Below are 15,606 nucleotides of genomic sequence, written 5' to 3'. Positions count from 1 at the left end.
AGGTTTCTTCCTGTTAAAAGGAAGTTTTTCCTTCCCACTGTTGCCAAAATGCTTGCTCATAGGGGTTCATGTGATTGTTGGAGTTTTCTCTGTTTTCTTTCAATTACTGCAGGGTCTTTACCTTAAGATGTAAAGCACCTTGAGCCATGATTAAATGAGATAATTAAATGAAGATATAACAGTCAGTGACATTTCTTTTAAAGTTTCTCATGAAGTTTTTGTGAAGTGCTTTTTTCAACTAAGGAGCTTGGAAAGAAAAGCGTCTGGACTTCTTTAAGTTGCTTGAAGACGTTTCACCTCTCATCCGAGAAGCTTCTTCAGTTCTAGGGTCAAATGGTGGAGAGTCCCAGATTTAAACCCTGTGGGAGTTTCCCCCCAAAGAGGGACAAAGGACCCTCTAATGAATTCAGTCAGTCAGGAAAAATCACAAAAAACAAACAACGGGTATGATTATTTTAGTGCTTGTTAGGAAGGGTTTTTTTTTTCTCACAGATATTTGCTTCTGCAGGTGTTCAAGTTGGGCATGATACTACCTTACACATAACAGTTATTATTAACAATAATAGTTAATATTTTCCAAATAGAAATACAGATTTAATACTGGTATCAAAACTTAAAACTTTGATCTGTCCTTAACCCTGACAGAGGACTGTGTGTCTGTATCAGTGCAGTACAGACCAGAGGGTCTCTAAGGATTCTCAATAACCTTGCTTTAGATCAAAAGAACACTTGGTGGGACATCAAAATTCTTGAGGGATACAAAATTAAAGCCCATGAATGAATACTAAAATGTCAAAGAGGAAAACTGGATTAACCTCCTAAGACCCGAACTCTTCCATGACATGCATTTTTAATTTCTCTTTGATATTTGGGCTGATTGGGACCTGATGAATGTAAAAACAAAGAATTACCAGATTTATTTTTTTTTTACCTAATTTTTGTTTCTAAGAAAAATCAGAGCCACACATGAGGATATTAATTTAAAATTTCGATAGAAGAGTAGCAGTATAGTGTCCTTGTAAGTCGATATCAGGCCCTTGTAGAGCAAGATTTAGTATTTTGGTCTAAATAACCCAAAATGTGATGTCCACATATGTGGACGCAGGTCCTAGGAGGTTAAATGTCAGATGTTTGAAGTCTGACTAAAACAGAAACATTTTCATGACTATACTGAATCTTAAACCAAAGTCATATACCAAAAGTTTCAGTTTGGAAACGCATCTGTTTGTAGTTGTTCAGTAACTGAAGAGCCATTGTTGGTTATGACATAGCAGATTGTAAATCTAACATCAGAAAGATCTTTAAAACTTACAAGGTTAACCTGCAGTAATAATATATCAAGATGCTAAAAAGAGATTAAGAGAAAGATGAGTTGTGTCCATGAGGGGAAAAAGGTACAGACATGACTGAAGAGGGTTCAGTGAAGACATATAGAGACAGTGACCAAGTGTAATAGAGAAAGAATAGAACAGCGAACATCACTGAGGATGTTTGTCAGCCATGGCTGCTCAGCAGGTGCCCTCATCAGACACAGGGCTCTTTCAGCTCTGTCCAGCATCAGTATGCATCACATCAGCCTAGTGCGCTCACTCCCTTACTCATCACTCCACACTCGCAACCCACAATACATCACTGGCTGGACAAAGCTGAAAGGATAGACAGACGGCCTGATAGCACAAGTCCAGAGAGTTGAGCTCAGGAATGTGGTCATACAGCGCAAACCGTATGAAATGTCTCACTTATGTACAGATTAGAGATGGACCGATCCGATATTACGTATCGGTATCGGTCCGATACTGACGTAAATTACTGGATTGGATATCGGAGAGAAATAAAAAATGTAATCCGATCCATTAAATATCAAAAAAGCACCTCACAAAACTTGCGACACGGCGTAACTCGGCTCATAACCGTAGCACGTCGCAGCAGTATGCATCACGTGATAGAGCAGCTGTGTGTATTTGTAGCCTCAAACCAGCATTTCATCTCCGAGGAAGTTTTCCCAGAGAGAAGTAAAGCAAGTGTGTAAGTTCATCTCTGAATGTTTGTAAAGCATTCCCACGTTAAGCTTAACAACCGATATATGGAGCGACTGCCTCTCTCTCTCTCTCTCTCTCTCTCTCTCTCTCTCTCCTGTTGCTACTTCAATCATGAAACTGATCAATGATCAGCTGATCGGCTTTTCTGTCGCGAGTCCGTCTCTCTTGTTTGTTTTTGGCCCACTTTGCACCAGAAAGAGGAAACCAGCGGCTGAACAACAGCAGCACGTTTAAGCTTGATCAGCTGTTGTTAGAATTTATTTAATATTATTTCTACACCAGGATCTTTTTCTACAGCTGACGTAACTGTGCAGGGGCGGATCTAGCAAAGTTTAGCCAGGGGGGCCGATAGGGCATGAACAGGGAAAAGGGGGCACAAAGACATACTTTTCTTTCTTATTCTCATTTAAAATGTCGAGCTTTTAATAAATAATTATCTGAATCTTTCACCCAAAGTTTTAATCTGATGTAAAATATATAGAATTCCATTACTGTATATAGTAACTGTTAAGTCTAATATACCCTAGTAAGCTATAGTACTTTTTCCTTTGGGAAGGTACCATCTGTGCAGTCTGCAGTTCTGTAGAAGAAAGATGCTGAATCTATTTAATTATTCTTGAAAAATAATTTATTTCTGTGCATTTTTTTTCACACTGCATCAAATTAAATTTGATTACGTCGATTAAGCATCATGAGGTGGAGGGTGGGGGGTGGTTCCCTATTTTTTATTTTTTTTGCTGGAGTTTGCAACCCTATTAGTTAGGTTGCTTAATATTTCTGCTAAGTACTCTTTAAAATACCAGAATAGGGAGGATGCAGCAGGTTTAAGTTTATTAGATTGATCAGTTTTGCTGAACTATGAAATATTTTGTTGTATTTTTTACATACAGGTACAACAGAATAGCTTTAGTGTTGTTGTTTATTTAAACTTGAGTATGAACTTATACAAAATGCAGCAAGATACTAAAAAACAGTTTTATTGATTAAAAAACACTATATCGGACTCATATCGGTATCGGCAGATATCAAAATTTATGATATCGGTATCGGACATAAAAAAGTGGTATCGTGCCATCTCTAGTACAGATGCATTTTTGTATCTGTGTCAATGTTTCGCTCCAGTATCCCCATATATACATGTGTGTGTGTGTATATATATATATATATATATATATATATACCACCAGGATATACAGCAGTGACATCGGAATGTCATTTGGACTGGAGAAGCGTAGTCGGATGATAACAAAGAGAGGGAAGGTAGTGAGAACGGAGGGGGTCGAGCTACCACAAGGCAACATTGCAGACATAGAGGACAGCTACAAGTACCTGGGGATCCCGCAGGCAAATGGAAACCATGAAGAGGCCGCTAGGAAACCACCAAGTACCTGCAGAGGGTCAGGCAAGTCCTGAGGAGTCAGTTGAACGGTAAGAACAAGATCCGGGCCATCAACACGTACGCCCTGCCCATGATCAGGTACCCTGCTGGGGTAATAGGCTGGCCAAAGGAGGAGATAGAAGCCACTGACATAAAGACAAGAAAGTTCCTTACCATGCATGGAGGGTTTCACCCCAAGTCCAGCACCCTGAGGCTGTACGCTAAGCGGAAGGAAGGGGGTTGGGGACTGGTGAGTGTCAGCACCACCGTCCAGGATGAGACAACGAACATCCACGAATACATCACGAAGATGGTCCCAACTGACAGCGTGCTCAGTGAATACCTCAGGCAGCAGAAACCCAAGAAAGAGGAGGGAGACGAAGAACCATCATGGAAGGACAGGCCCCTGCACGGTATGTACCACCGGCAGATAGAGGAGGTGGCTGATATCCAGAAATCCTACCAGTGGCTGGACAAAGCTGGACTGAAAGACAGCACAGAGGCACTAATCATGGCAGCACAGGAACAAGCTCTGAGTACAAGATCCATAGAGGCTGGGGTCTATCACACCAGGCAAGACCCCAGGTGCAGGCTGTGTAAAGATGCCCCAGAGACAATCCAGCACATAACAGCAGGGTGCAAGATGCTAGCAGGCAAGGCATACATGGAACGCCATAACCAAGTGGCCGGCATAGTGTACAGGAACATCTGTGCCGAGTATAACCTGGAAGTCCCGAGGTCAAAATGGGAGACGCCCCATAGGGTAGTGGAGAATGACCGAGCTAAGATCCTGTGGGACTTCCAGATACAGACGGACAAAATGGTGGTGGCTAACCAACCGGACATAGTGGTGGTAGACAAACAGAAGAAGACGGCCGTAGTGATCGATGTAGCGGTTCCCAATGACAGCAACATCAGGAAGAAGGAACACGAGAAGCTGGAGAAATACCAAGGGCTCAGAGAAGAGCTCGAGAGGATGTGGAGGGTGAAGGTAACGGTGGTCCCCGTGGTAATCGGAGCACTAGGTGCGGTGACTCCCAAGCTAGGCGAGTGGCTCCAGCAGATCCCGGGAATAACATCGGAGATCTCTGTCCAGAAGAGCGCAGTCCTGGGAACAGCTAAGATACTGCGCAGGACCCTCAAGCTCCCAGGCCTCTGGTAGAGGACCCGAGCTTGAAGGATAAACCGCCCACAGCGGCGAGCAGGATGGGCCCTACAATACTACAGAGCTGAATACAATGACCTCAGTTTTATCTGAAGTGATGAAGCAGAAAGTTCGAGGTCCAGGTCTTTCCTGCAATTTAACTAATTTCACTAATTTAACAACCTTCACTAAAGCTGTTTCTGTGTTGTGATGAACTCTGAAACCTGACTGAAACTCTTCAAATAAGCCATTCCTCTGCAGATGATCTGTTAGCTGTTTGATAACTACCCTTTCAAGACCTTTTGAGATAAAAGGAAGGTTAAAGATTGGATTATAATTAGCTAAGACTGTTGGGTCTAGCGATGGCTTTTTAAGTGACAGCTAAAGAGCGAATGACTTCACCAGACTCCGCTAAATCCATGTTCTGGCCTGATTGTTCTGTTTGTATGCACACACTGACAGAAAGAAGTCAGAGAAGTAGAAGAAAATGAAAATGCCTTCGCCTACTTAATGGGAGCCTCCCAGTGACCCACCCAATTCATTAGGATGCCTGATAAAGGCCAGATTTAGTCTTGACCAGCGCAAAAAAACTCTTTTGGTATCAAAAAGCTGCTGTCAGGGTTTACCAAAGAGCTGCAGTGTCAGTTTTGTCACTGAAGCTGGAGACAAATGCCCATGGAAGTGTAAAATCTTTGCGTAATCTACTAACAGTGCCCTAATTTATAAACAAAGACGCAGTCAGTTCATTTCAACAATTACCAGCCAAGAACTGAGCAGATTAGCAGCTCAAAAATGCGTGCAGCCAATGAGGAAGTTAGGGAGGAAGTGTTGTCCCAACAAAAATAATCCTGTGTAAGTGCAGGTTTCAGACCTGTGTCTCTCTGAAAACAGGCTGAAGAAGAATCAGTATGATTTTTCATCTCATTGTGAGAAATTGATGAGGACTGTGTTTGGTCCTGAGGACTGAGACGCTACACAGTCATCCAGTAGCTTCATTATTATAAATTACTCCGACACAGCTGACCTGTGAGGCGAGAAGAATAACATCAAACATTATTTACCATCAGATTTTGACCCTTCCATGTGTTACAGATGAACAGTGTTGGGCAAGTTACTTTGAAAAAGTAATTAATTATAGTTACTAGTTACTTCTTCAAAAAAGTAACTGAGTTATAAGATTCTAAAAGTAATTAATTACTTGAAAAGTAACTATTGCGTTACTTTCAAAAAATGTTTAACCCTCTGAGGCCCAGGTTATAATTCGCCATTTTTGACTACTTTTGATTTTACTTCAACATTTCACCTTTAAAAACTGTTTACTTTGTCTTGTTTGGTCTCATTCTTTTCAGCACAACCTCACGTGTCTGAATTTACAGTTATGTTGTCATTTTGTCAACTGTGTTAACACAATTGATCTAAAATCAGACAGAAAACCAATAATCTGAGTAGAAAAAGTGATATTTTTTACTGTAACATCCACAAAAATGTTTAATGAATCATATTTCATAACTTTAAATCCAAATATAAATTGTCAATTTTAAAATCATACGCACATGTTTTGCAAACAACAAAGTTTTTAATAATCATTTCAAACTATTTACAGAACAATCAGCTGTTCTGCATTCAATAAGATGCCACACAAATTATTTCTGTCCACAGCTGGAGACAGCAGTCACGTCATTGTTCTTCACACAACACAAAACTATCCACAACACTACACACTAGCTACACAAGACAACACATTAAGTACACACTCCAAACACACTAAACATCACAAATCTCTCACATCTCAAAACTCTCTCTCTCTCTCACCGTCACTCCTAACGTCCCCCTTTCCCTAACCATATAATTTTTTGATTGGTTGACATTTTTCCACCAACACAAAGGGCTGATTTTTGTTTGTTTTTTTATTTTTTTGGTCATAAGCAGAGAGTGCTCGCTGCGCTGTCCTTAGACGTTAAACATGACGAAACTATTGAGAAAAAAACACGCGTATATATCGTTTATCATGACTCTGGTTTTACCTCAGCCAAACAGCAGCACTCATGCGATTGTTTTGCCGCCTTAGCTCGTGTTGTGCCAAAAAGTTATCGCCCAGATTACTTACAGCTACTTCCGTGCAACTGATATAAGATGCAGTAAGCTGCAGCTTCAGCCGCCTGTTTGTTGAAAAATAACACGACCGCATTTTCTTGTTAGTAACGGTAACGGCGTTGTAACAATAGGAATAGTAATTAGATTACTCGTTACTGAAAAAAGTAACGCCGTTACTTGTGCAGAGCTTTATTAAATCTGCCCTGTGGGCTCCGTTATTATTGAGGTCAAACTCAAATAAGTATTTAGATTTTGTTTTAGAGCTCACATGGGAACCACAATACAAAAGCAGACCGGGAATCAATATTTGTTTTAAGTTATCTGATGGATTTGCAGTGTTTCCAATATTATAGTCAAACTTTGGAAATGTGTTCATAATGAAGACGTGCAGTCATCTACTTCAGATCACCTTCATGTGGTTTGTTTTTTGTTCTTCTCTCAGTTCTGTACTATACAATGTTGAAATGTCAAAATGCTTCAGTTAATGGGAAAGTTGATCAATTGCAACACTGATAACAAGTCCACACAGTCTGTTTTACTTTATTGTCTAACTGTAATGTTAGGTATATTTTGTATAACTCCCTACAGCTAGATTTAGCATGACTGGGAAAGTACTAACTCTTGTCTCACTCTTTTTGTTTTGTTTAATTAATGGGACTTAGAAAGATCGAAAGTCTCTTAGATTATTTTCTGAATCTTACACGACATAAAAATCACTTTAGTAAATATCTAGCATTTCATGGCATACAGGAAAAAAACATTTACACAATTACTGTGTAATTCCAATCCATGGATGTCGGAATCTGGTAGGTCAGCTGTAACATTCTTAAATTCAGTCTTTTGACCACGTTGCTCGGTTATAGTTGAATAATGTAAACTTACCACTGTGATGAAATCGCCTTAGAAACAACTCAAACATGGATGTGTGACCAATGTGCTTTGCTACTTAAACAAAAAGTATAATGTATATCCTAACAGTATGGTAGCCATAGTCACATGCTCTGACAGCTTGCTGTTTGTAACCTGAGATCTGTGTTGCTGATCCTCAGAAAACTCCACAGATGTGAAGTTGGCATGCTACATTTTGATAGGAGTTGGAGCTTTCCCCATTCTCATAAGCTTCCTCGGTTGCTTGGGGGCCATTTATGAGATCCGCCCTCTGCTGAGCCTGGTGAGTATGTGTGTGTACCGTCCAGACATGATAATGAAAACATATAAATGATGTAAAGGTTTTCCTGTCAATAGTGAACTGATTTTTGCATCCTTATTGAAGACTGGTGGTGCAACGGATCAAAAATCTCACGGTTTGGATCGGATCACGGTTTTAAGTCATGGATCGACAAAAAGACAATTTTAACATAACTTATTAACTTATTTAAGTATTTTTTGCCTGTTAAAAACATTCAACTCAAGACTCAATCCACGCAATTATTAAAAAACAAATTAAGGTGCAGTATAGGGCAGTGCAGGACTTTGTATCTACCACTCCGCTGTGATATAACGAGCGGTCACGGTCACGTAGCTTTCCGTTGCCCTGGAGGTCCACCCGTTTGTAGTTAGGGCAACAGAAGATGCCTGGGACAGCTCAGCCATAACTTTAAACTTCTCCTGCTCATACATGCTTGGAACGATCTTGTCACTGAAGTGGACGCGCAACGAGATATCATAGCGTGACTCAAGCACGTCCATCAGTTTAAACCCCTTGTTTTGCACAACAGAATACGGCCTCCCGTCTGCAGCTAAACACCCCAGTAGCTTCTGTAATAGCTTTAGCCCGGTCGGATTGGGCAGCAAAGGGCTGCTTAAATACCGCAAACTCCTCTGCTCCTCCATTTGGACCGCTAGCGCTGGCCATAACTACCACAGACCCATCACGCGCACCATACACATACTTTTTTTCCTTCTTTTTCAAATCTTCGGATCACATGCGTACCGAACCGTGGAGTGGGATCGGTTCGGATTATGGATCAACCGTGATCCGTTGCACCACTACTGAAGACCATTAGCTGTGTTACTTTAAGAGCCTATTCAACTACTGCATGTTTTGGAAAGAACAGTTCAGTTAATCGCAGTACTTTAAGTCCAGAAGTTTTCCACAACAATAAAAGTGTCTACGAGTTCAGTCACACGGAGAAAAAACACATCAAACGATATGTAGACAATTCACCTGGAGAGAAGTTCACATCAGTGTTTCCCAGAGTTCAAAAAGAAGACACAACTTGGCATTGGCTATTGAGAGGAGATTGTGCATCACACTCTTGTGGAGTAATAGCTGCAAATACATTACTGAGGGAGACCAGGTAGAAGATAGCTGAAGAGAAACAAACAGAAAGGACATCAAAACAGTGAGATCTGGACTTTGGTATCTGCACGTGCATTTACCAAACTATCTACCAACTTCTATCCAATATCATCATTCAGCAGCTACACCCAGGCCAGAGTAAGGCTAAACCTGGGTTAGTCTCTTGCATACTTGAAACATGCCACCATGTTTTCCAGTGAGCACTTGTGCCCTTTTATCAGTACCATTGTTATCCAGTGTTCAGCAGTCCACTCTAAATTTTTGTGGCTTTTTTTCTAGCATCTCTACAATGTTTCTTCTAAGTGTTGTGAAAATAGTGATTGAGGCTTCACGCAGCCAATTCTTCTTGATGATAGGAGATTTTGTCAATAAGCAGACTTTGTACATCATTTATTTAGAATACTGTCAAAAGTTGTCCCCCTTCCTGATTTCTTGTTTTTTTTCATCTATTTGTGATATTTAAATGTTTCAGATTATAAAACTAAATATATCTTATATATAAGACAAATATAACCTGAATAAATGCAAAATTTTCATTTCATTTATTAGGGGAAATAAATAGGGCCTCAGTTATTCATCATTTGTGATTCAACAGTAAGAAAGAGACTGGGCAAAAAATGCTTCCACGTGAGAGTTCAAGGCGCAAAGCGCTGCTGAGCAAAAAGAACACAAAAGTGTATTTGTCAAAAAAACATCTCGATAAGTCCCAACATTTTGGGGGATAATATTCTCTGGACTGAAGGTTTGTGTCCTGTTACAACTGGTGTTACATCTGGTATCTGGTTACTAACACAGTGTTGCACAAAAATAATATTATGCCAGAGTGAAACGTGGTGGTGGTAGTGTGGTGTTCGGCTTTGCAGCTTCAGGAGCTGGGCGACTTGTCATAATCGATGGAACCATGAGTTTTGGTCTCTACTAGAAAATCCTGAAGGAGAATGACAGGATGTGCTCTTGGGTTAGGATAATGAGTCAAAGCACACCAGCAGGTTCACCTCTGAAGTTAGAATCTGGGCGTGAATCAGCTTGAGATGCACTGGCAGGACTTTCAGCAAGCTGTTCATGTTTGAAACCCCAGCAGGGCTGAATTAAAATAATTCTGCAAAGAAGAGTGGGCCAGAATTCCTTCCCAATGATGTGAAACACACATTGCCGATTATCACAAATGCTTAATTTTAGTTTTTGTTGCCATTAAAAATCAAACATTTAAAACATGGTTGCATATATTTAAAATAAACAAAATCAGGAAGGAGGAAAAGACTTTTTATCTTCATATTCTGTTTTTTTAAAGTGGGCCACAGCGCTCTTAACTTAGGGAATGGCTGCCTCAGACCAACAAACAAACAGCTCTGAGCACAAAAGCTCTCTCTGAGCTCTCTTTTCTCTCTTGGCTCTTGACGGAGGCGGTCACACTTTTCTCCTTCTCCCTCTCCATGATCTTTCCTGCTTGGCTTCTCATCTTTTGTATAGTCTTGCTTATTCTCTGACCCTCAAAGAGTTTCTCAGTCTTGTTCTCTAAAACCTAAAGAATCATGGATTTGATCAACTGGTCCCGTAACGGAATTGACACCTTCCTGGGCTTGGGAGAGCCCGAGTGTCCCGCGGAGACGTTTGCTGCCGGATACTCGATGGTCGGTTGCGTCGTGTGTCTGGTGACGCTCTCGATGGAGGACGCTGAACGACATCTACCAATTCGGGACCATGATAACAGAGTTCTGGCTGATTGGAGCTGGCTTATCGAAGAACAAGAAGCGGCTACAGTTGTTCAAAATCCCACAAGGCTGGCCGACATGACAGACGATTGGCAGGGCTCTTGGAGAAGAACAATGGGAATTGAGAGAATTGGTGACCAGTGACGGACATTAGAGCAGCTGTAAAAATTGGATGCAGTTGTTCGCACTAAACCCAAACATTGACCATCTTCACTCATGCGGCTATCCCACTGGCGCCAGCTGAAGGCTGCCAAGGTCTAAGCTGACTGGAACAACAAAAATCTCCATGATAACAGGATTGTTGTCAGAACTCTTTGTTCCTCCTTCAAGGCCGTCCGCATTGATCGAAGATTGTTGACTTTTGCTTAACCGGGTGAAGGGACACTTTCTTTTTTTCTGTTCTCAAACTGATCTCCCCGTTGGAGCTCAGTCTGGCGGGAGTTCTTTCTTTTTCTCGTCTTTCCTCATGTTTTGCATTTTCCATGTTGTACCTCTCTGACCTGTCTTCTCCATTTGTGTAATGTATGTATAGTCGGAGGGTAAGATGGCGCTGGCATGGCCGGCAGCCTGGGGAAAACTGCATTTGGATATGGAGTTTATTTGCTGCTCTCCCTCTTGACAACAGTAAAACATAATAGAGGGATATGCTTGTGTATGTACCACTAACTAACATATAGCTGTTCACACGCCCCTAAATGTTTGTATTCACTGTTCTCTGTGATCCTCCGCAGTACTTCAGCGTCCTCCTGCTCATCCTCATCACTCAGTGTGCAGCTGGTGCCCTCATCTACTTTCAGAAGGATGTGGTGAGTGATGTCATTTCAAATATTGCAAACTTGAGTTCATCCACATGCTGTGATAAATGGACCCACCGTGTAAAGAAAAAAAAACCTACAGTAGCAGTGACAGTGTTCAGACTTAGTTATTTAGTTTGAGGTATTTCAGCCAGAAGTAAAACACAGTGAAAGCTTCATGGTTAAGAATAGTTTTTAAAGTGCTTACTATTTTTTTTTCTTGGTTTATTTTGAGAGATGAGGGTTGAGGTTTTCTTTAGTTTATATCAACTGCAAAGTCAGTCCTTTTGCCAAACCTCCCCTACTCCTGCTATGAGTTATTTCAGTCATTGGTCCAACAATAAATGCTTAGCTGATGAAGCAGAAGATTACCTACATCTGGTGGTTTGGATCAGTTCAGCAGAAGTGTTAAATAATGGCATACAAATACTTTGTTACTGTACTTTGAATTTTCATGTATCTCTGCTTTAACTGAGTAGTTCTCTTTATATTGACTCCTTACATTTTCAGAACAGGCTCGTTAATTTTGAGGACCAGAGATGGGCAGTAACGCGTTACTGTAATCTGATTACTTTTTTAAAGTAACGATTAAAGTAAGGGATTACTATTGCAAAAACGGTAATTAGATTACCATTACTTTCCTGTAGGAACGCTGCGTTACTGCGTTACTAAAACCGTGATTTTTTTGCGAGAATGTCTCATGACAGTGACGTAAGCGAGTGCGACGTTCGTGACAACAGCTGTGTGCAGATCAACAATGGATCATATATCGAGTGCAGAGAGAGTATGAGCGTGCAGCGTTTAAAGCGTGGAAGTACTGACCTTACTTTGAGTTTGATTCCATAAAAAGTGACAAAAACATTAGTGTCCGTTGTGCGTGGGAAGAAAACTTCTTTTTACAGCGAAAAAACCCCTAAACTTCCGAGCAAGCACCGAGTAGCTACGACGTAATGGGAAACTCACAGAGAAACTCGCGGATTCTTCCACTGACCGCTGCACACCTGCACCAGGGTAACCCTCCGCCTACCCCACTCCTGCTTTACAGGTGAAACTAGAGCAACAGGACCGCTAGTCTTTGACTTTATTTATTTTCTGCTGTGTTTTACTTGCATCTATTTGAAAGACTGAGTGTAAACACAAAAAATATTTTATTTTATGTGCTGGAATGTGCAGAAAATAGGTTTAAATGTTAAACTAATTTCTTCCAGTCAGAGAATGTTGCAGATAATTAAATTTTTGCTTGATGCATAAAGTTAAAAGATTAAAACTAATAAAACAAGTTTTAAAAAGAGACTTTTCCATTTGATTACATTTTATATGATGGATTATGTAGAAAAAGTAGAATTGGGCTGAAAGATCTATCACTTTATCACCTATTCAGGTTGTAAATCGTGTTTTTTAAAAGTAACTAAGTAACTAAGTATTTAATTACTTTTGAAAATAAGTAATCAGTAAAGTAACGGGATTACTTTTTTGGAGAAGTAATCAGTAATTAGTTACTGATTACTTTTTTCAAGTAACTTGACCAACACTGCTCCTTACATTTTCAGAACAGGCTCGTTAATTTTGATTTGACAGATTTAAGGCTTCAAACATCAAACCGATTTGATCCTAAACAGCAACACATGAAAGGCAGTCCTGTACGTGTAAATCCCAGAGGATGTCACATAACAGAAGGCACAACCATGCACTCTAGTTAGAGTTTAAATTGGCTCAGAGTTTTGATTTTTTGGGGGAATTTTTTGTTTTGTTTTTTGCACAATGACTGCAGGTGTCAATAAGCGGTATTTCCCGTCGCTTCGATCATAGCGGCCAGCCTTGTGGGGTTTTGACCAGCTGTAATCGCTTTCTTTAATCTTTGATAAGCCAGAGCCGAGCTCTGATCAGCAAGAACCCTGTTATCATGGTTCCAAATAGGTATAAATCTTCTATGTCCTCAATCGACAGTCCCGCCAGGCAAACAACGTGCCAATGCTGCCACCCATCCATCGTTTATCCGGCAGGAAATGTCCCTCCAGGACAATCAGGCTCTCTCGAACCCTGGCTTCCCGTCGTCAAAAGGGTGTCAATTGGGTTGAGGGACCAGTTGATCAAATCCATAATTCTTTAGGGTTTAGAGAACAAGATGGAGAGGCTCTCTGAGGTTCTCTCTTAACGTTAGTTGAGACTAGAGACGGACATGAGAAGCCAAGCAGGAAAGATAAGGTGAGGGACACGGGGAAAGATGCGACCGCCTCCGTCAGAGCCAAGAGTTTACTGGAGCTCACATGAGAAATTATTGCCAGTTATGAGTTGTTTTCCCCACACTGAGCCATTACAATCAGTTTTAGGGTTCCCCCACCTGCTGTATCCCACTTTAACCCTGCACTCATTTCCTGTTTAGAGGCAAAGTCACCCTCTACAATGTAGGCAACAGAAAATAGATTTTAGATTTTAATAGATTTCCTTCTTTTTCTCTGCTCTTTTCTATTTAATTGGTTCAAGCTGAGGACAATTAGAATAAAAAACTCTAAAATAAAGTTTGTATTCCCACTTGCTATTTTGTTATTACATTAACATAACAGGTTCAGTTAACTTTACACAAATATAGCTGTTTAAAAAAAACGTCCTCGAAAGAGTTACTTTTTTACTTTGAGTGCATTTCATACAGTACTTCAACATTTACTCGAGTACTTTTTAGGTATCTGTACTTCTACTTAAGTACAGAATTTTTGTACTTTTGCTACCTCTGCAGTTCAGTCTCTGTTTTGGCTGGTGATTTATTCTTCCTCATAATCTTTATGTATCAGACTTAAACTAACTTCACATCAGTTTGTAGTCATTGGGTGACTGAAGCCTATCCCAGCTGCCATAGAGTGACAGACAGGGTTCAACCTGGACAGATCACCAATCTGACGCAGAGAGACAGGCAACCACTCACATTCACACCTATGGGCAATTAAGAATCACCAATTAACCTAACCCCACAGGGTGTAGGTGTAGATAGCCTGGATCTTGTTCTTTTGCCTGATCCTCTGCAGGTACTTGGTGACTGCAGCTTTCCTAGGGGGAGCTTCATGGTTCCCATTTGCCTGTGGGATCCCCAGGTACTTGTAGCTGTCCTCAATGTCTGCAATGTTCAGTTCCATTCAATTTTATTTATGTAGTGCCAAATCACAACAACAGTCACCCCAAGGCGCTTTATGTTGCCTTCTGGTAGTTCGATCCCCTCAATTCTGACTACCCTCTCTTTGTTATCATCCAAGTACACTTCTCCAGTCCGAACGACATTCCAATGTCGTTGCGGTATATCCTGGTGGTGTGGATCAGCGAATCCATGTCTCTCTCTTGGCATACAGCTTTTTGTCATCCATGAAGCCGGTGGCTGACGATTGCTCCGAAGTCAGTATCTGTAGTCAGTCTTGTCAGTTATCTCACTGAGGGGGTTCAGACCTATGAACAGCAGTGGGGACAGAGCATCTCCTTGGTTGATCCCACACTTGATGGTGACTTGTGCTATTGGCCCGAAGTTGGCCTCATCCCCATTGAGCTCCTGATGAAATCTCTTAGGGTTCTTCTGCTCTTGTATAGGTCATTCCAGGATCCATGTGTGGGGCATCGAGTCATAGGCCTTCTTGTCACAATCCAGGCAGTGCACAGGTTGGTCAGTCTGGTTTTGCAGTCTTGGGTAACTGCTCGGTCTACCAGTTGCTGGTGTTTCGCACCTCTGGTATTCTTGCCATGTCCTTTCTATGCCTCACTCATGTATTGAGCCATGTGCCTGTTCATCTTAGCCGCTATGATGCCTGACAGGAGCTTCCATGTGGTACTGAAGCAGGTTATTGAGACTGGTAGTTGGATGGGGCCGGCCCTTTCTGGGGGTCGTTGGGGATCAGGACTGTCCGGTCTTCGGTTGGCCTTTTTCGATGTCTCTCATCAACTTGAGGCCTTGAGGCGACTTTTGTTGTGATTTGGTGCTATATAAATAAAATTGAATTGAATTGAACTAGCAGCAGGTTCATTTGTGCTGCCAGACGCTTGTAGGGTGCAGTCAGCTTCTTCAGGTCAGCAGATGTTTTATCTCAAAATAAGCTTCTCTTTTTGTTTAGGCTGAACAGCAGACATTTGCATCCAAACCTTTCACCAGAATTTATATTAGTTTAC

At 41.2% G+C, this 15,606-nt stretch overlaps 1 protein-coding gene across 1 annotated transcript in view; it reads left to right on the top strand.

Moving 5' to 3' along the window:
• Positions 1-15,606, top strand: part of LOC102795729 (CD82 antigen-like) — a 46,095-nt gene that overhangs the window by 23,388 nt on the left and 7,101 nt on the right. Inside the window, exons 4-5 of the mRNA XM_006808088.3 lie at positions 7,705-7,826; positions 11,401-11,475. Coding sequence (XP_006808151.1) covers positions 7,705-7,826; positions 11,401-11,475 — 197 coding nt within the window. The remainder of the gene's footprint in view (positions 1-7,704; positions 7,827-11,400; positions 11,476-15,606) is intronic.

The sequence above is a fragment of the Neolamprologus brichardi genome, chromosome 1 (genome assembly GCF_056152115.1).
Source record: "Neolamprologus brichardi isolate AB-2024 chromosome 1, ASM5615211v1, whole genome shotgun sequence".
Classification (NCBI taxonomy): domain Eukaryota; kingdom Metazoa; phylum Chordata; class Actinopteri; order Cichliformes; family Cichlidae; genus Neolamprologus; species Neolamprologus brichardi.
This window is presented reverse-complemented; position numbering and strand designations above follow the sequence as displayed.